At 37.0% G+C, this 22,024-nt stretch overlaps 1 protein-coding gene across 2 annotated transcripts in view; it reads right to left on the reverse strand.

The window, feature by feature from the left end:
* Positions 1–22,024, reverse strand: part of LOC132154470 (CUGBP Elav-like family member 5) — a 152,143-nt gene that overhangs the window by 61,959 nt on the left and 68,160 nt on the right. For both annotated transcript variants that reach the window (XM_059563035.1, XM_059563034.1), the window contains exon 3: positions 17,516–17,564. In XM_059563035.1, coding sequence (XP_059419018.1) covers positions 17,516–17,564 — 49 coding nt within the window. The remainder of the gene's footprint in view (positions 1–17,515; positions 17,565–22,024) is intronic.

Here is a 22,024-nt window from a genome sequence, read left to right on the forward strand (position 1 = left end):
CCAGTTTCTCATTCTTTTGAACAAGTTGTGATTGCTTTTGTACATTCATGCAATTGATTATGCATATTTATCTGCAGTTTCCTACATTATCAGTTGTTATGTCATGTTGCTCAAAATGAATTTTATAGTTTTCTGTGCAATAGTCTTAACCCTCAAAACATCTAGTCTTTAGTTCATCGTATAAGTCATTAAATGCAAAATGGTTCATCTAGTTGTCATAAACTGCCAAGCACACTTTTTATTTTTATTTTTGCACATTATTATTAGACTTTTTGTCAATTTGGCATGACTTGTGCAAGTGAATCTGTACTAATGAAGAGAATGTAGATGATAAACCAATGATAAACCAATGATAAACCATTTCTCTGAAATAGCTCAAAGGTTCATCTCATGAATCTTCAGTTGGAAAGCTTATACTGTATAGACAGAGGACAACATAAGATTTATACATTCTGAAAATTGACTTATTTCCATCTTTGTGCCCATATTTCTTTTTCCTTTTCTATATCACAATGACATTGTAAAGAGTTTTTTTTAATTATTATTATTTGGGTCAGACCACTAGTAAAAGTGTAACTGAGAATTCTATCCAGTCTCTTTCAATCAATATCCCACATACTGTACAGTAATGTGTACTTTTGAAATGGATATATGGCATACATAAGCATATTGCATACTGTTCAATACAGTAACTGTCATTCAAAATGTTGCCATAGTTTACATCAGAACATCCCTCCAGAGTACACTGTTATATTGACAACATGACTAAGCGATTTGACTGTCTTATCCGTAAACTATGACACAAGGACTTGTCATTCGATGGCACTGACATGTTCATTGACACAGATATTTATTTTTGAGAGATGAACTAAGGATTTTGAGCAAGAAACTGGCTTTTGCAGGTAATCCATTGTGTTTTGCTCTTTGTACGAGTTGTTTTGAGAAATGCTGTTTTGCAAATCTCAAGGATGATTCGAGAAATGTACCAAAGTGACTGAGAAAAACTGTAATAGTAATGACTTTATGAATTTCTTCGCTGTTAAAATAGATAACATTAGAAATACAATAGCGAATCTAGACTCTGCAGCGTCTAACACTTCAGTTTCATCCATCGCACCCAAAGATAAACTGCAGTGCTTTACAACTATAGGACAGGAATAGCTAAATAATCTTATCACTGTATCTAAACCAACAACATGTTTATTAGATCCTGTACCCACTAAATTACTGAAAGAGCTGTTACCTGTAGCCGAAGAACCACTTCTCAATATTATTAACTCGTCGTTATCTTTAGGTCATGTCCCAAAACAATTTAAGCTGGTAGTTATTAAGCCTCTTATTAAGAAACCAAACCTAGATCCTAGTGAACTGGCAAATTATAGGCCTATTTCAATCTTCCATTTATGTCTAAAATTTTAGAAAAAGTTGTGTCTGCTCAATTGAGCTCCTTCCTGCAAAAAAATCATCTGTATCAAGTATGTCAGGTTTCAAGCCCCACCATAGCACAGAAACTGCACTTGTTAAAATTACAAATGTCCTGCTTCTTGCGTCAGATCAAGCCTGCATCTCATTGCTAGTTTTACTTGATCTGCGTTCTGCGTTCGACACCATAGATCATGACATACTCATAGATAGATTACAAAACTATACATTTGATTGCTACCATTTTGTTTATTTAAATGGGGAGTCATCTCATTTAACACCAGTAAAATATGGAGTGCCACAAGGATCCGTCCTAGGTCCCCTTCTATTTTCAATATACATATTGCCCCTTGGTAATATTATTAGAAAATACGGGATTGGTTTCCACTGTTGTGCTGATGATACTCAGCTATATATCTCAACAAGACCAGACGAAACTTCAAAATTATCTAAGCTAACAGAGTGCGTTAAAAATTTTAAAGATTCGATGACCAATAATTTTCTCCTATTAAATTCGGATAAGAGAGAGATATTAATAATTGGACCAAAAAACAGTACACAGAATCTTGTAGATTACAATTTGAAACTCTACAGTCAAAAATCTGGGTGTTATATTGGACAGCAACTTGTCCTTTGAAAACCATATTTCCCATGTTACAAAAACTGCATTCTTCCATCTTAGAAACATTGCCAAGCTACGAAACATGTTACTTGTTTCTGATGCAGAAAAGCTAGTTCATGCATTCTTGACCTCTAGACTGGACTATTGTAAGCACTTCTAGGTGGTTGTCCTGCATCTTCAATAAACAAGCTACAGGTAGTCCAAAATGCAGCAGCTGGAGTCCTTACCAGGTCAAGAAAATATGATCATACAACCCCAATTTTACAGTCTCTAAACTGGCTACCTACTGTATTAAGTTCCGTATCAGGTACAAATTATCATTACTTAACTATAAGGCCCTAAATGGTTTTGCTCCTGCATACCTAACTAGTCTTCTACCATGTAGAAGTTAAATTGTGACTGCAGTTGCATCTGATCAAATGCGCATTCTTATTCTTTAGCTTGGGTTAAACTAATTAATTTTACTTTGTTGGAACAGCAGCTATGCTAATGATGTCTCAATCTGTTTCTCTGTTTTGCCACGTACACAAGCTCCAGCCTGGATCCAGAACACCTGAGAAGAGATGATGCTGACCATCAGAGGACCCCAGAAGATGCTAACCCTGAATCAACAATCAGAACTAACAAATATTGCTACAAGTGTGACTGCATCATATAATAATTGCTGTTGATAATGTTCATCTTCTGGCTGACTATGTCTTGTATTAATTTTTCTGAAAAATCTTGTCATATGCACACAAACTGACAGTCACCACTTATAAGCTACAGTACTACTAAATATTGTAGAAACGCAATTTTCTGTAAAGTTGCTTTGTAATGATTTGTATCTTAAAAAGCGATATACAAATATACTTGAATTGAATTGAATTTTTTTCCATTTCCATTTCGATTTTAGTTTTATTTTAGCACATAAAGTTAAACTAAATGAACCTTTCTGCTACTTTTTTTAAAATTGTATTTCAGATGACATTTATTTTATTTAAAGTAACAAACATTTTAAACAAATTTCCTTGTAATAACCCTACTATACATATTAAATTTCAGCTTAAAATCCAACAATTATAAAGCATTAGTTCAAATCAAATTTTGAAGTCAAAATTGTAAAATCAAATCAGATTTATATACATTGTAATATATACATTGTAAAAATGTGAATAGTTTGCAAAATAAGTTAACACTACTTGTTAATACTAGTATACTAGTATACTCATTTCACACTATTGTTAATTTACTTTATTTTACTTATTTTGCATTGCTTTGGCAATATAAATATACAGTTTTTGTCATGCCAAATTGAGATATAAGAGCAAAAATGACAAAAACTGAGAGAAAGAGAAGACTGGTGAATAGGTACAGTGATTAAAATGTATTGTGAGCTCACTGAACTGGACATAAATGATGAAGCAGCCAGTCAGATGGAGTGAACTTCAAATAGAGACAGAAAAAGAGAGCAGGAGGGAGGGATAGAGGGATGGGGGTTGGGTTTTCATGGAGAGACTCATTTAACATCATTCTCCCAGAGCTTTGAGGGACGGGACTCAACCGGCATCACATATCACACCCAACCACTTTAATAACACCAGAAAATGAAACACATGAGAGAGTGAAAGAGAGCAGCTGTGTTCTGAAACCCAGTGTGCTGCCTACATAGACAACATTTCAATGCATTATAGACCTGAAGGCAGTGCAAAAATGTAGACTACAAAAGTAGAATATTTTGGTCAAAAAACTTTGAGGAGATCATCAAAAATTCATTGTGAAAAATCTAATAATGATTGCATATGAGAGAATTGTTGACTATAAATGTACTATAATTTGCACTCAATAACCAAAAATACTTATTAAATAGTCTGGTTTAGCTAATAATTGAATAGCCATACGTTAGCAATATGCAAATGAGTGGAATCTCATTTCTAACACGGAATAAAATAATTAAAAATGTTCAGTATTTACAACTTTTTATCTCACAATTCAGACTTTATTTTCTAATAGAATTACAAGGAAAAAACATATAACTTTAAAATAAAAAGTCGCAATTACCTTTTTTTCTTCCAACATGAAACAAAAAATAATAATAAAGAAGCTTTTTTCATCTCATAATTTGACAAAGACTTGTTTCTACGGAGCCCCACACATGACATGCAAGAGAAAAAATAACAAATTATTAAATTTTTCTTGCAATTGCAAGTGTATATCTTCCATTTCTCAGTTTATATCTTCCAATTCTGACCTTCTTCTCAGAAAGACAGCCCAGAGAATCAGGACAGCCCTCAAAAATGAGAAAGGGTGAGGGGAGATAAGGGCTCTCCAAAACTAGGGCATAAAATCAAACATTGGGCCACAGCCAGCCAGAAAGAGAAAGAGAGAGAGAGACATAATAACATCTCCCTTTGATGTAGCTGCTGTATAAGAGAACACACACACACACACACACACACACACACACACAGTGACTGCATCACACAGAGCTCATCTCACACTCCTCCCTGTCAAACTCTCTCTCACTCTTCTGTTATTCTCACCCTGCTGAGGAAAAAGACAAGACACCAGCTCACTATTTTACACATCCATTAGTCTGCCACTCTATTCGCTATTCTATTCTCTCTCTATAGCTGTACTTGGTTATGTGCTACTGTATGTTGTTCTGCTTAATAAAGTTTTTCTATTTAATATGGTTCTGTTGTGTATTTCTTTCTAAATGGTTGTATTCCTTTGTATGTATTCCTTTTTAGAGTTTTATAGGAAACAGTTCTATTTTAGACTGTTGTGTGCTATTTTATTCTATATGGTTTTATTTTTATTTTTTTTACAGTTCAAATTATATTTGAACTAGACAGATTAGACAGTTAGAATTAGACAGTTATTTTATTAGTTTGCACACTACCGTTCATAACTGTTTATTTTTTGATAGAATTTATTACTTTTATTCAGCAAGGATTTATTACAGTTTTTTTCAATCGCTAACAAGCGCTTACCCATACTTCAGATCATTTTTCTAAACTCTTTACACAGACTTACACCTACAAAACACAATTGGCCAAATTGATCATTTTCTTCTCAAAAACACATTTTGTTAAATATATACTAACTCTCCATTTTAAAACAGAACACATGTTTCTCTGCGCACACACTAACTTTACCAAAACACTGGAAATCTGACTCAAAATGAAATTATTCTTTCAAAGAATAACACTTGTTTTCACTTCACAAAGTATATGCAGTCAATCACAGTACACCAGGTTTCAAAATACTGGTTATTGTTATTAGAAAAACGGCATAGACTTTTATGTTTCAGGTAACATGCAATCCACCTTTTATACTAAATTTCTTGGTTGGGACCTGCATGTCCACATGTACAGTAATGTTCACATTCAAACGCATTCAAGTAAAAAGCAAATCAGTTTTTTTTTTCTTTATTGTTTACTGAAGGAGGTACAGTAGAAACACAGTATAATAGAAGAGAAAACTTTTACAGTATTGCAATGCTTACAGTGAACAAAATGCTTACAAAAACAAAATTTTCTTCTGAAAAGAAAAGAAAAAACAGCCAAAAGCCCAGATAAAAAGGGGGGAACTAAAATTAGCACAAAATTAATTTATCTAATCCCTGCGATCCTCAGGGTTAGGCCACATGTTTTCGTCAACATCACATCTAATATTATCCAAGGCGATGCACCTGGGATAAAACCGCCTTGTATGTCGGATCCACCCTTGGCAATCTTGAACTGTGATGTCCCTGCAGCCAGCATCCATGGCTTCAAGGAGGGACATCTGGTCATGTGGCTGATGGTCATAAACCTTCCACCTCCATGCAGAAAAGAACTCCTCTATGGGGTTGAGGAAAGGTGAATAGGGTGGAAGGAAGAGACTTACCAGTCTTGGTTGGACTTCAAACCATACTGTTATTGCTTGCGAATGATGGAAAGCAACATTGTCCCAGGTAACTACAAAGGTCCTCGTGTTTTCACCCTCCTGATCCTGCTCTGGTACCAGGCGCTGGTGGAGATCATTGAGAAAGGCAAGGAGGCGCTCGGTATTATAGGGTCCAACCTGACATCTCTGAAGGAGTAATCCTGCATTTGCCATTGCTGCACACATGGTAGTGTTTGCCCCTCTCTGTCCTGGCACATCAACTGTGGCCCTTTTTCCAATTATATTTCGTCCACGTCGACGCCTTTTGGACAGATTGAATCCTGCCTCATCTATGTAAATGAATTCATGAGGGGCCTGGTTGGCCTCCAATTCCATAATTCTCTGAAACATGGTTTATGTATATCAAGTCATTACTGTATACCATACTGTACTGCAACCTATTACTGTGTAGGTTACCTACTTGCAATGTGCAAAGCTAATACAGTAATACTGGACATTGAATTGAATATACACTATACCTGGACATATTGTCGTCGTAGCTCCTTGACTCTCTCACTGTTCCTCTCAAAGGGAACAGTGTAGAGCTGCTTCATCCGCACTCTGTGTTTGGACAAAGTCCGTGTAATGGTTGTGAGGCTGATGCTTTCTATATTGCCAAATATCTCATGGTCCTCCACAATTCTAGTTTTAATTTCATGCAGTTTTATTGCATTATTTGCAACAACCATTTCCACAATGGCAAGCTCTTGATCATTATTGAGGAGCTTTCCTCTTCCCCCAGAGGGTGGAAGACGTTGCAGTCTTTAGAGGAAAAAAAAAATTCAACATATGCATTACTGTATGACCTTATTGACATGTCAAGTGAGAATAGAAACAGTCCATGTAAAATGCACTACTTACCTGTTGGTTTGTTGAAAGATGCGAATAATGGAGGCAACGGTTGACCGCCTCAAATTGGGTTGCACTCTTTCACCAGCCTCTCTTAGTGAGAGACCGTGGTTGATTACGTGGTCAATGATAGTGGCACGAATTTCATCACTGACTACTGTTCTTGCAGCCCTTGGAATGCCACCACCACGCATCCTTACACCTCTACCTTGCCCTCTCCTTGGGCCTGCTCCTCTTCCTGCACCTGCTCCTCTTACTGCACCAGCACCTCCTTCTGCATCTCTCACTGGACCTGCACCTCTCATTGCTCCTCTCGCTGCTCCTCTCACTGCACCTCCTTCTGCATCTCTCACTGGACCTGCACCTCTCATTGCTCCTCTCACTGCTCCTCTCACTGCACCTCCTTCTGCATCTCTCACTGGACCTGCACCTCTCATTTCTCCTTTCACTGCTCCTCTCACTGCACCTCCTTCTGCATCTCTCACTGCACCTGCAACTCCTTCTGCATCTCTCACTGCACCTCCTTCTGCATCTCTCACTGCACCTGCACCTCTCATTGCTCCTCTCACTGCACCTCCTTCTGCATCTCTCACTGCACCTGCACCTCTCATTGCTCCTCTCACTGCACCTCCTTCTGCATCTCTCACTGCACCTGCACCTCTCATTGCTCCTCTCACTGCACCTCCTTCTGCATCTCTCACTGCACCTGCACCTCTCATTGCTCCTCTCACTGCACCTCCTTCTGCATCTCTCACTGCACCTGCACCTCTCATTGCTCCTCTCACTGCTCCTCTCACTGCACCTCTCACTGCACCTCCTTCTGCATCTCTCACGGGGCCTGCTCTTCTCCCTGGGCCCCTTGCTCTTGCTCTTGCTCTTGCTCTTGCTCTTGCTCTTGCTCTTCCTCTTCCTTGTCCAGACATTACAGTTTTTGTCTTTTTCTGTTTTTTTATAGTAATAGAAAAAAATAACCCCTGCCACTGAGTCTAAGCCAGACTGGAACCAGCTGTGGTTGTCCCAATTTACCCAACATAAATCAGCTGTATGTCAATTATTCAATTGTTTGTTTATTATCAGCTGATATATATTGTTTTTGAACTGATATCATTGCAGAAGCAGAGGTTTTTTTATACTGTATCTAAGGTTTGGAATATTGTTTTTGCTATTGTGGGATGTTGTGTGTTAACATTCGTAAATACTACAAAAACAATCCATAATTTTGTTGGGAGGTATAGCTTGTCTGTTAAGAAAATGTAAGCATTTTGGAAATGTGTTCACTGACTGCATATTGTGTGAAAACGACATGAAATGTGTGAATGGTATGGCCACAAAAGACTGATGCTGTGCTAACTGTGTCTAGAGTTTTGGAAATGTGACAACTGTTTGGACAAACGCTTGTTAGCGACTGAAAAAAACTGTAAATTTGTCAAAAGTACCAGTAAAGGCATTTATAAATGTTACAAAAGACTTCTTTTTTAAATAAATGCTGTTATTTTGAACTTGTTCAATCAAAGAATTTTACAAATGTATCACAATTTCTACAAAATATAAAACAGAACAGCGTTTTTGTTGTTGTTGAGCAGCATATTAAAATGATTTCATGTGACACTGAGGACTGGAGTAATGATGCTGAAAATTCAGCTGCGCATCACAGCAATAAATTATATTTTATAATATATTTAAATAGAAAAGTTATTTTAAATTGTAATTCAATTTCACCATATTACTGTTTTTACTGTATTTTTGATGAGTTGGTCAGCATAAAAGACCTCTTTCAAAAAAAAAAAAAAAAAAAAAAATCTTACTAAACCAGAAAATCTTCTGAACGGTATTCTATTCTGTATTGTTCTATATTGTTTCATTTTAAATAGTCCTAAGTAAATGAATACAGTTCTGTTGCATTCTATGGTTCTATTTAATAATATTATATTGTAAATAAAATATTCTATACAGTTCTATTCTATTCTAAAAGACTCTATTTTATATGTTTGTATTCTTTTTACTATTCTATTCTGTAGGGGTAGCATGACACTTTTGTAAATAAAGTACAGACAACAAGGTTGAAACTGCAAAAATTTATGGATCCATAAACCATATAAGGAGAATACCAAATGCAAAGCTGATATCATTATCACTCTCTGTACAACTGCTCTCTCGTGTTTTGACCAATACCACTGCACATGACCTCCACTTGGGCTGTTATCATGTAAATCTGTCCTCCAGGCCTGTTGGACTGAAAGAGATCTCTAAACCCTGAGCTCAGCAAATGAGTTCACTTCATTATAACAGAGTGCTGCCAGATTGGAATAACAGCAATTTTACCGCAGTCCCAATCAGGCACGCGCCGACGATAACAGCGTTACACAAACACATGCACGCAGACAAACAATCATATATCACATAGATAATTGCATATAGGAAACAGAGTTAGCCCCACCCATCCACAATGAGTAGATCCATTACGGCGCTAATCAATACTCCACTACGCTTGATCACTGCACAGAGACAACACAGAGCTTCGTGATGAATGAGACATTTGGTTAACGATCAGGTCGGGATGGTAAAGGTCAAATCTTTATGGGGAATTCTTATGATAGCAGAGCAGGAGGTGCAGATGACCACTGACATCCTGCTTTAACTACCAGAAAAGACACTCAGGCTGCATCTCCATTCACATACTATACGCCCTAAATCACTAAAAACAGTATGCCAAAATTCTCCTTTACTATTTTGGGCTAGTATTACACACAATCCCTTGTACTAGAAGGAGGAGAGGGAACTGAAGATGCCAAAGCAGTCTTTAAATGCATTATACAAATGAATACATTTAGCTACATGCAAATGCAAACAGCATGTGATGATGGAATGGGATCATGATGCAATTTTACAACATTTGTGTAACATCCTTCATCAGCACAGTGCAAAATGAAAGCTGTAGCCTAAGTTCTGCCAGGAAGACTCAATTACTTTGTCACTAATTACCTTCCTCATTATCCAATCACGTCTTTATACTTTGGTATAAAAGATCGTACTTACACATGTTTGAGTTCACAGATGCCGACGTGATAACAACCTCCACCCTCCCCACCACCACCAGGATGGTCCTGTCCTTACCTTCCAGGGGGGTCAGCTGCGCCCCTGCCTTCGTCTTCAGGCAGGAAATGCAGGTCCGCTACCCTCGGATTACGAACCATGGACGGGGCCTTCCGCCAAAGAAATTTATAATTATGCTTGCTGAGTTGTCAATAAATGTATGCTTCGTACGTTTTATCTCCCGAGTCTTTCTGGTAGAACTGTAATTTCAGTGTTTTGTGTTTCATGTTGCCATAGCAACTGTGGTAAAAATGCTGTAACATAAAGCATATACAGCCTCGTTGCTTTTATAAAACGTCCGCAACAGCAATATGATGAGACACGACAAATCAGCTCAATAAATATTTGATGCTGAAAATTTAATTAAGAATAAAGAATTGGAATGTCACATTTTTCAACTTTTCAAAAATGTTTCTAGTCATTCATGAAAAAAAAAATTATAGTAATTATAGCTATAATGGACTATATTTTTCATAGTTCTGTTGGACATCACATCTGATTGCCTGAGGCAAAGTGTGTCAATCCAAACCAGAATTGTGTGACATTCAGAATTGAACTGAGAACAAACATTCTGAATTTGAATTGAGGTATCAAACGGAATGCAGAATTGCAATACAAATATAAATGAGAGGAGGAAAACTTAAAATTATTTTAAAAATTCAAAGAAATTCATAGATCTGTCACTGATATGAAAAAAAATGTTTTAGATAAAATGATAGCCATATAATGGTAGACAGGATAATAGAACAATAGAACAATAGGCAGAACGATAAAACGATATATAGAACTATAGAACTATAGAATGATAGAACAATAGATAGATAGACAGACAGACACACAGACAGACAGATAGATAGATAGACAGACAGACAGACAGACAGACAGACAGACAGACAGACAGACAGACAGACAGACAGACAGATAGATAGATAGATAGATAGATAGATAGATAGATAGATAGATAGATAGATAGATAGATAGATAGATAGATAGATAGATAGATAGATAGATCTTTAGATCATAGGCTACGAGTGTCAAACTCATAAATGTTAAAATGCTGTCAGTAAGATGTTATTTTGAGCAATGTTATTAATTCCTCATTGTCATTAGGATATGTCCCCAAAACCTTCAAACTGGCTGTTATTAAGCCTCTCATCAAAAAACCACAACTTGACCCCAAAGAACTAGTAAATTATAGACCGATCTCGAATCTCCCTTTTCTGTCCAAGATACTAGAAAAGGTAGTATCCTCACAATTATATTCCTTCTTAGAGAAAAATGGTATCTATGAGAATTTCCAGTCAGGATTTAGACTGTATCATAGTACTGAGACTGCTCTCCTTAGAGTTACAAATGACCTGCTCTTATCATCTGATCGTGGTTGTATCTCTCTATTAGTTCTATTGGATCTTAGTGCTGCGTTTGACACAATTGACCACAACATTCTTTTGCATAGACTTTAACACTTTGTTGGCATTAATGGAAGTGCAAAAGCATGGTTTAAATTGTACTTATATGACCGCCATCAATTCGTAGCAGTGAATGCAGAGGTATTATATAGATCACAAGTGCAGTATGGAGTACCTCAAGGCTCAGTACTAGGGCCGCTACTCTTCACGCTTTATATGTTACCCTTGGGAGATATCATCAGGAAACATGGTGATAGCTTTCACTGCTATACTGATGATACTCAGCTCTATATTTTTTCGCGGCCCGGTGAAACACACCAATTTGAAAAACTAATGGAATGCATAGTCGATATAAAAAACTGGATGACGAGTAATTTCTTACTGCTAAATTCTGAACAGAGGTGTTAATTATAGGACCTAAAAACTCTGCATGTAATAACCTAGAACACTGTCTAAGACTTGATGGCTGCTCTGTCAATTCTTCGTCATCAGTTAGGAACAGAGGTGTGCTATTTGATAGCAATCTTTGTAGTATGACTATATTAGCCCGGTCCTGTCAACACTGCACTGGCTCCCTATCAAACATTGTATAGATTTTATATATTGCTTATTACTTATAAAGCACTGAATGGTTTAGCACCTCAGTATTTGAATGAGCTCCTGTTACATTATAATCCTCCACGTCCGCTATGTTCTCAAAACTCAGGCAATTTGATAATACCTAGAATATCAAAATCAACTACTTGGCGCCCAAACTCTGGAATAACCTACCTAACATTGTTCGGGAGGCAGACACACTCTTGCAGTTTAAATCTAGATTAAAGACCCATCTCTTTAACCTGGCTCACACATAACATACTAATATGCTTTTAATATCCAAATCCATTAAAGGATTTTTAAGCTGCATTAATTAGTTAAACTGGAACCGGGAACACTTCCCATAACACCCAATGTACTTACTACATCATTAGAAGAATGGCATCTACACTAATATTAGTCTGTTTCTCTCTTATTCCGAGGTCACCGTAGCCACCAGATCCAGTCTGTATCCAGATCACTGCACTGCAGTCACTGCAGTCACTGCAGTCACCCGGATCCAGTACGTATCCAGACCAGATGGTGGATCAGCACCTAGAAAGGACCTCTACATCCCTGAAAGACAGCGGAGACCAGGACAACTAGAGCCCCAGATACAGATCCCCTGTAAAGACCTTGTCTCAGATGACCACCAGGACAAGACCACAGGAAACAGATGATTCTTCTGCACAATCTGACTTTGCTGCAGCCTGGAATTAAACTGCTGGTTTCGTCTGGTCAGAGGAGAACTGGCCCCCCAACTGAGCCTGGTTTCTCCCAAGGATTTTTTCTCCATTCTGTCACCGATGGAGTTTCGGTTCCTTGGCGCTGTCGCCTCTGGCTTGCTTAGTTGGGGTCACTTTATCTACAGCGATATCATTGACTTGATTGCAAATAAATGCACAGACACTATTTAAACTGAACAGAGATGACATCACTGAATTCAATGATGAACTGCCTTTAACTGTCATTTTGCATTATTGACACACTGTTTTCCTAATGAATGTTGTTCAGTTGCTTTGACGCAATGTATTTTGTTTAAAGCGCTATATAAATAAACGTTACTTGACTTGAGCGCACTGTAGGTGCTGATCGAGTAAATGTCATTTACCAGCAAAGTAGATCAGTATTGAGCAGCTAACTGACCATTTGTTAATTACAAATAATTAGTTTAAGCTAATCTGATAACGTCCTTCATCACTGGTTTTCTGATAAGCTATTGACAGGAGCTTCCCTTCTGCCCTGGACTGCCAATATCAATAATATCAGCCAGAAAAGATACTGTGTGAAGCGTTTGTGGCCAACTAAAGCTAAATCTGAGCAGCTGAAAACCTACCAGAGGGCAACTCTGTGATCTACATTTTCAAATAGTCTTGTAGCATCAATAGTGAAAGTCATTTATACACCCTGGAAGGACAATAAGGTAAGAATGCAAGATAGGGATGAGAGTAAACAATGTAACAATTACAAAAGCCTTAGCGAAGAATACAAACAATGGTCAAAGTAGGAAAACAAGGTTCAATCAAAACTGAATTATGAATGATTTTTCTACAGTTAAACTGAATTTAAATTGAAGTAACAAACAGAATGCAGAATTGCAATTTAAATTTGAATGCAAGGTAAACAAAAAATATTGAAAATTCAAAGAAATTCATATACGTACTGTACGTGTAACTGTAATTTTAACTAAAAAAAGATCAGTTTGTCAAGAAAAAAATGTAATATTTTAAATAGAAAAACAGAATGATAGACTGATAAATAAAAGGAATAAATGATAAAAAATAATAATAACAATAATAATATGTTTCATTTATATAGTGCCTTTCCCAAGCTCAAGGATGCTGTACAAGAGCAGTAACACAATAGACAATCGATTCACATAAACATAAACAGTCATTTCTAATTCAATTAATCAAATTAAGTGGACAGTAGACATTTGCCCAGTCCAGGGATAGACATGATCGCAGTTGCATATCATGGTACAATTATGTACTGGAAACATAAATACATAACATAGTATAAGTAACAACAGAAAGAGGACAGTGTCATTAAGTACCAAACAAAGAACAGTAAATGCAATAAAAATACACAGAGTGAAAATACTCAGAGAGAATTACAGCTGGTAGTATAGGATAGAGAGGAGAGTGTCTAAAGAACATGTTATGACTGGTAGTATTGGGTAAACAAGTAGGTTTTGAGTTGTGATACAAATACAGAAAGTGATTTTATTGTCCTTAGTGCCACTGGTATAGAGTTCCATAATTTAATTTCAATGACGTAAAATGACCTGCCACCCAATGAAGATAGACAAAATCTAAGTGCAGTAAGAAATTCACACCCTGAAGATCGAAGTGATCGAGGTGGAACATAAGGAGACAGTAGATCATAGAGATAAGGAGGCGCAAGGTCATTGAGTGATTTAAAAGTAATCAGAAAAATTGTTACAGGAAGCCAATGGAGTATAAATAAGATAGGGGTAATATAAGCAGATTGTTTAGTATGGGTTTATATTCTTACAGCAGAACTTATATTGTAAATATATTGTAATATATATTGTAAATATAATATATTGTAAATGAGAGATAGAGTGCAATGGTAATCCGGCAAAAAGAGCATTACAGTAGTCAAGGCGTGATGTAATAAAAGAATGCATTAATGATTCAGCATCTTTTGGAGAAATGTAAGATCGAATTTTGGCTAATTGGCGAAGCTTGATACAGCATTGGATAGTTTACTTATGTTAACATCCAGAGTAAGGGAAGGATCAAGAGTAATGGTTAGATTTTTGACAGTAGCAGATGGAAAAATTGTTGTAGCATCAAGGTTGAAACTGGGAGCATTTACTATGTTTTGTTAGTGAAGGGGGGCCAGTAATAAAATTTATGTTTTGTTCAAATTCAGTTCAATTTAGCCAGGCTTTTAGCTCATTAACACAGGTAGAACGTAATGTGGTCTGGTGAATAATCTGGTCTGCAAGCAGTGTATATCTGAATATCATCAGCATAACAGTGATAATCAAAACCTTGACAACATATAATATGTTCAGCAGGCATGATGTAAGTAATAAATAGTGATGACCCAAGAACAGAGCCCTGGGGAACACCCCCCATAGAACATAGAACAATAGAGTGATAGAACAATAGCACAATAGACAGTATGATGAAATGATAGAATGATAGAACTATCGAATGACAGAGTGATAGAACAACAACAGAATGATGAAGTGATAGAACAATAGAATGATAGAAGAGAGTATTCAAATAATAAAACGAACTAACAGACAGTAAGAGCTACAGATAGAACAATAGAGAGATAGAACGAACGATAGAACGAACGAACGAATGAACGAACGAACGAATGAACGAACGAACGAACGATAGATAGATAGATAGATAGATAGAGCTCACTGCATGATCAGCACATAAGCTGCATTCAAACATCGGACAGTTTATCTCGAAAATTACTTTTTTATAGCTTACTCCTCCTCAGATGTCCAAAGAATGAGACATCAAATCAGGGCACAAAAGATCTCTCTAAACACAGGCACATTTGGAACATCAGATTTGGAGAGCCATAAGCAGAAAAAACTCTTTTGTTTGGGGTGCTAAAAGCATTTCGGTATTTTAGACACATCCCTCTATTTTCCGTGTGAGAGTGGGCAGCAGGCGGGGGATAAACACCGTTTATGACAGAGAAGAGTGAATCTGGCCTTGCGACAGAACGCTCTCACCACAGGTTTTTTGTCCATCCAAACCATTACAAAAGACATGTGCTGTTTCCTTTGAAAGATGGTGAGCTATGGCTCTAAATTAGATTTTTTTTTTCATTCAACAGGTATGAAGCTTTTACTTTCTCCTGTGTGTATTGTTGTGCTCCTGTGAATGGTAACAATAACCTAGTCAGTTGCTTTGCCCTCTACAGTCAACATATGCAATTGTTTCCACAAAAATATGAAGCAGCACAACTGTTTTCAACATTGATAATAGGAAATATTTCTTTCCTAAAAAAAATATCTATTTGCACTGGCAAAAAGGCTCTACTATTTTATTGATTGCGTGTTGAAGCCCACCTCACTGCAGCTTGTATATTTAAGAAAAGCAGGCCAAGTACCGGTACCCCTGGGCTCCCCCATCACAGCGGCGGACCGAATGACTATTTCATTTACAGTCTTATGCTAATGCACTTGGCAGGAGCAGAAGAGGTCTGTGCACACATCTGCACTCTATAACCCAATCACTTTAACCAAAATTAATACCCACAACAGGCTAAGAGAGACTAACACAGCAGAGAAAAATGCTGAAGGGAGAGACACATGGAACACGTTCAGAAACAGCTACAATGCAAAAAATAAAAATAAATAAATAAAAATAATAATAATAAATAAATAGTATTATCTTGTTTAACAGTCAACATCTCCTTGAAACAACATACACTACCATTTAAAGGACAATTTTTTGAAAGTTATTAATACATTTATTCAGCAAGGATGCATTACATTGATCAAAATAGTGACAGTAGACATTTATAATGTTACAAAAAATGTTAAAAAAATTTTTTATTTCAAACAAATGCTGTTCTTTTGAACTTTCTATTCATCAAAGAATTTTGAAAAAATGCATCATGGTTTTCACGTAGAAAACATTTCACATTATGAATGTTTTTACTGTATTTCTGATAAAATAAATTCAGCCTTGGTGAGCAGAAGAGACTTCTTTCAAAAACGTTAAAATATTGTACTGACCCTAAATGTCTGAACGCTACTGAACATTTAATTGAGAAATTTCTATTAGATATTAAGACATGTTTTCAGAGAATATGTTTTGTCATTTGGATTTTTTTAAAATATATTTATTAGCAAAAATATTAGTAATTTTGTATTAAGTATGGAGCCCTGCACATGGCATTAAGGAAAAAAATAGTAGGGTATTTTGTTCCCTCAATTTTATAAATTGTGCACAAGATTTACTAGTTTGTTTGCTAAATTGTGCACACGATTTATAAATCGAGAGAACAAATTAGTGAATTGTGCACACGATTAAGCAAATCAAGGCAACAAATTAGCAAATCGAGGGAACAAAATAGTAATGGCGTGCACGTTTTAGTACATCCAGGGAACAAATTAGTAAATTGTGCGCACGATTTATAAATTTTTTCTTGCTTGTCATATGCGGGGCTCCATAATTATTGTTTGAGGGGAAAATATATATATTTTATTTTATTTTATGAAAACAATTATTAATATCTCATGCAATTTTGTTCAAGAAAATTAATCTTATTTTAAGATAAATGTATTTTCTGCAGTGAAAAAAAACGTTTGATGCCAGTCATCTATGATGTAGAAATGATTCAAAAATAAAAAAATATAATACTACAGTTGCTTCCATAAATATTAATATGCTCAATAAGCAACCCCTGCTTCCTTTAACTGGTCTATAATTGTAAAATTATTCATGAAATAATAAATATCATGAATCAAATAATAAAAATCGATAAATAGTGCAGACCATACATGTAGAGTGAGAACAACTCCAGTCAAAGCACATCACCAGCACATAAGAGTCAAAACAGAGAGTGAGCTAGAAAATAAATGAGTGAGGAGGAACAAATTGAGGTAGAAATGAAATCTCTTTACCTCCTCGACTCTCGCTGTCAGCTGGCTTCACCTGAATAGGCCGTGTCATCTGCGGGAGAAAGAGAGAAAGGTTAAAGTGGAGGTGTAAGACAGCCAGAGGAGCAGGTTAGGAGCACGTCTTCTTCCTCCCAGATTCACAGCTGTCAGAGCCACCGAAGCTCAGAGACGTCATCTCCCAGAAGCCCACGGGCCATGGGAAACCACAGCTACTTACATATACATGCGCTCACATGTGCCATTTCAACATCAGACTCATATCAAGACTTCAGTACATCTGCTGGGATTTGAGTTAGACATGAATGAAACCAGACAAGACGAGATGAGAACTACAGGAAAGAAAAATTACAAATGAGATCTCCTAAATGAAATCTCAATTGCGTCTCTTCGACAATAATAAGATTAATTAGAGATCCAACTGAGACCTATTGCTTGATCTCACTATGAACTCAAACATTTCTCTTCAAATCATCTGAGCTGCTATTCATTTGAGTCACGATTTTAGGGGGGGGGTGGGTGGGGGTAGCGATTTTAAATATATATATAATTTGTAGTTTTTATAATTTTTATTACACTCACACTCTCACAGACGTTCTCTAATAATAAAACATAATATAATAATATAATAAAAAACATAATATCACATAATAAAAATGTGTGTGTGGTCATTCAAAACTTCAGATATATGTTCTTCAGAGAAAATGAGCCAAGACCAGCGAGTCTGAGTTTGAAAATATGATTAATCATATCAAAATTCTTTTGATAAAAAATGAAAACAGGTCTTACAGACCTGAACACCATACAAAGGTTAGTTTATTCATTTTTGAATGTTAAACCTTCATAATTTTGGTAGAAAACCACAGGAACCCCTTAAAGCTACTCTTCTGTTGACAACAGCAGGTTTACAAAACCTTCTCATTGCAAGTCTGAGAAGATGTTTGCCGCATATTGTGTTTCTAAATGCATGCTATAAGCGACACAAACTCAGAGTGCATGCAGAGATGAAGTTCATGTGGAACAGCATTTACTGTGAACTCAGACAGAGACACTGGAAACTCTGTAGCGCGAGGTGCTCACATGTAAATATGTCAAAGTTTATACTTCAATGAAACATAATTGCAAGTGACAAAGTGCAACCACTGAGCAGTCTGATGTCAGGTGAGGTCTGTTGCATCTGTACAACCCTGCTTTGTTCCATCACTCCATCTCTGCGTTCACTATTTGTCTCTTCATTGTATTTTCTCTTTATTATGGTTCATACTTAAAGATGGATGTTTCTGAGTTCATTAGATGCCTTTTTCCTAGAGCACAGAGGCACAGATTCATTGTGTCTTTCATGAATACGAAGCGTGTGCTTTGATGCACAGAAAAGCCCAAACACGCACATTTGCATTTGTTTAGTGTCTGATGTGAGGAGGAAGACGAGCGTGTGAGGACAATGAGAGTCACAATGAGAGACACAATCTTACACATCTAATAAGTTGAAGGCTGAGATGTTTTGTGTGGATCAGCTTTAAAATATGTAATCTGATAAGAAGAATGAAAGCTGATCAGATCACGACAGCGTTCTGCATCCTGTACGTGACAACAGGAAATCACAGCACCTCTTCAAAATCAAAGCCGACAGGCCACAGACGAGAAGCACCAAATATTAAACCAGACAAACAAGCGGAAAGACTGAATGACAGAAGCACAGAAATATAAGCTAAGCTACAGTGCTTAACTCAACCGGCTATGGAAGCCCGTTTCCATCACTGAATAAAAATAAAATAAAAAAGGTAATTGCAACTTTATATTTCGATTTATGCCCAGTGAAAAATATGCAAAATCACATTGTAAGGGCTTGGGCCATATATAGAGGCCAGAAAATCATAGTAATAAGATACTACCAAGCAACCAATAAGAACCATTTGTGACCACCTAGTGATGTCCTAGCAACACCTCAGAACATTAAAACACCTTAGTAACCACCCTAAGTGCCCTAATGACCCCCTGGTGAAGCTACGTATAGTAAACCCTGCAGAAAACCAGAATACTGCAACAACCACCCAAACACCCCAGTGACACCCTAGCAACTGCTCAGAACACCAAAACACCTTAGCAAACACCTGAAATGCCATAGTGACACCTAGTGATGTCAAAGCAACCACCCAGACCATTGAAACACCTTAGCAACCACCCAAAACATCCTAGCAACCACACAGCATCCCCTGGCAACAACCCATAAACACTGAAAAACTGCATTGCAACATCCTGGCAACCACCTGGACCTGTGCAAAACACCACATTTTTCTTAGTAAATGTAAAAAATCTAGTTTTGAATGTACAGCTACTTATTTAAAACATCAACTCATCTCATTAAACATCACAATTACAACAAAAGATAAGAACAAAGAACATTTAACCTAGCTTGCATATAAAAATATAGGGAGTTAATTGTTTAGCTGACATTAGGGAGCACCTGACTTCTCTAAACCTCCATATATCGGGCCACCCCATACCGTACTGTTTGTCTCTTTCTTGTCCAACCCACCCTTCCCTCTCTTTTTCATCCATTCAGCCAACCTTATCCCACATTCTCTTTCTTTCCTTAATATATAATCGAGACGGTACCCCCACCCTGAGTCTTTCTGAGCCATCAATTCAAGATGCCCTGATCAACCTGACCATCATCCCATTCGTCCTCTTTCTACTCTTCCCCAACACTCTGTTCAACTAATTGTTTCATAGCTTGTTTGGGGTGTGGTCCTAGCTTGGGAAATGTATTATTATGCAACATTAGTTGAAAAAAGTAAAATCACAAGCAATTCTTGACAAGATAAGGGAAATAAAACAGGGGAGGTAGGGAGAAGAGCAGGAGCGAGCGGAAGCACTACAGTGAGAAAAATTAAGATGTACACAGAGAGACAGGTACAGCAGGTGAGTTGTGTGGTTGCCCGTGGCGACATCACTGTGGCAGCGGTGATGAAAGACTCTCCTGTATGGAGTTGTCACGGCGACGGCACACAGGGGGCTGAGTCGCAACAGGAAGCAGGGGTAAGACGGGACACAGCCGCAACAGAAAGTCAACATCAGTGCTAATGGGGACCTTTCGCTCACAAGCCATACAGGATCCATACACAATAACAACACAACACAACCCTGCATGCCTTTGCACATTTAAATTCTCTCAAAGCATTTTCTGAGATTGCTATTGCTTCACTTGAGTTCCAATATAAATTTAGTTCCACGCTTGCCTACGGGAGGTGAATTGTGAAAATTGGGTCATTTTTCCTTTCCATTTGAAGCATACAGCGCAGGTTGTGGTGTCAATAGCAGCATCATATATTATGCAGGCTACACATGCATGTCTGAAGTTCTTACATACCACTTCTGAAGTCACAATTAGGAATCTGTCACATTCAAGTGCTTTGTGCACATTACTCATCTACTGTGCTTGCAGTCTATAGGGCCACGTACACACTGCAGTTAAATTTGGTTGCCAGTTTAACTTTTTGTGCTTAATCCTGTTCTGTACACACACAGTTCAGTAATTTATGGGAGTGACAACCACATTCTACAACCAAATTCACAACCAAAAATTGATGCATGATATTACAAGGAAGGAGGTACATCTTGACTCAATATTGCCAGATATTGTAACAAAAAACAGCAAATAAGAACAAGCATAAAATACACTTAAATCCAAATCTGTTACCTTGGAAATAAGCCATATACCATAATATCACAACCTACTGGAAACAAGCCAACAAAGCCCAAAGAGGCTTAATAAGTGTCGCTTATAATAAGTGTACATGGCAACCCTTCAAGGGAGCACCCTGACATTCGTGCTTTTTTCAGTTTCTTATTTTATAAGTGCACACAATTCTGTTGTTATTTTGTCTGTATACAAAAAAAAGTAGACCCTTTACAGATTCGATTGATCTATTGCTCTTATCTGTACGATCAAAACTGAAAGTGTAATTTAAGTTCTTTTCGGGGTTATCAGAAGAAAATGACTCATAACGCGTATACGCATCAATCGACTCCAGAGGGTTAAGTAGTCTTTCAAACACAGGCTAAATACTACAGCTCTGTTGTTGATGGTTTAATGGTTTAAAATTGTAGAACATAAGTCTTTGGTCACTGTAATATTACACTGGTCAAAAATAGCAACAGTGTCAATCAACGCAGTCTAAAGTTTCAAGAGTGAAAATTACATTTAAACACGGCATTGAATCCCCTAATTTATAATTTTGTGTGTGTTTGGAACAGAGCTCACTCTCAAAATTGTGATGATTGACACTGTTGTAACCATGGCAATGTTTTGCCATCTTCAGCATTTGGTATCTGCTACTTTTGACCAAAGTAATATTAATGTGAGTAAAGATTTGTTACTAAAGACTTTAACTAAGCCACTGTTAACAGCTGTCATGTTTTGTTTGTTTGGAAGGTTGGATTAGCAGCAGGGTTGCCAGGTCAACAAAATGTAACAAAACAAGACAAAACCAGTCAAAAACACGTTTCCCAGGG

Source organism: Carassius carassius, chromosome 12 (genome assembly GCF_963082965.1).
Source record: "Carassius carassius chromosome 12, fCarCar2.1, whole genome shotgun sequence".
NCBI classification, from domain to species: Eukaryota; Metazoa; Chordata; class Actinopteri; order Cypriniformes; family Cyprinidae; genus Carassius; species Carassius carassius.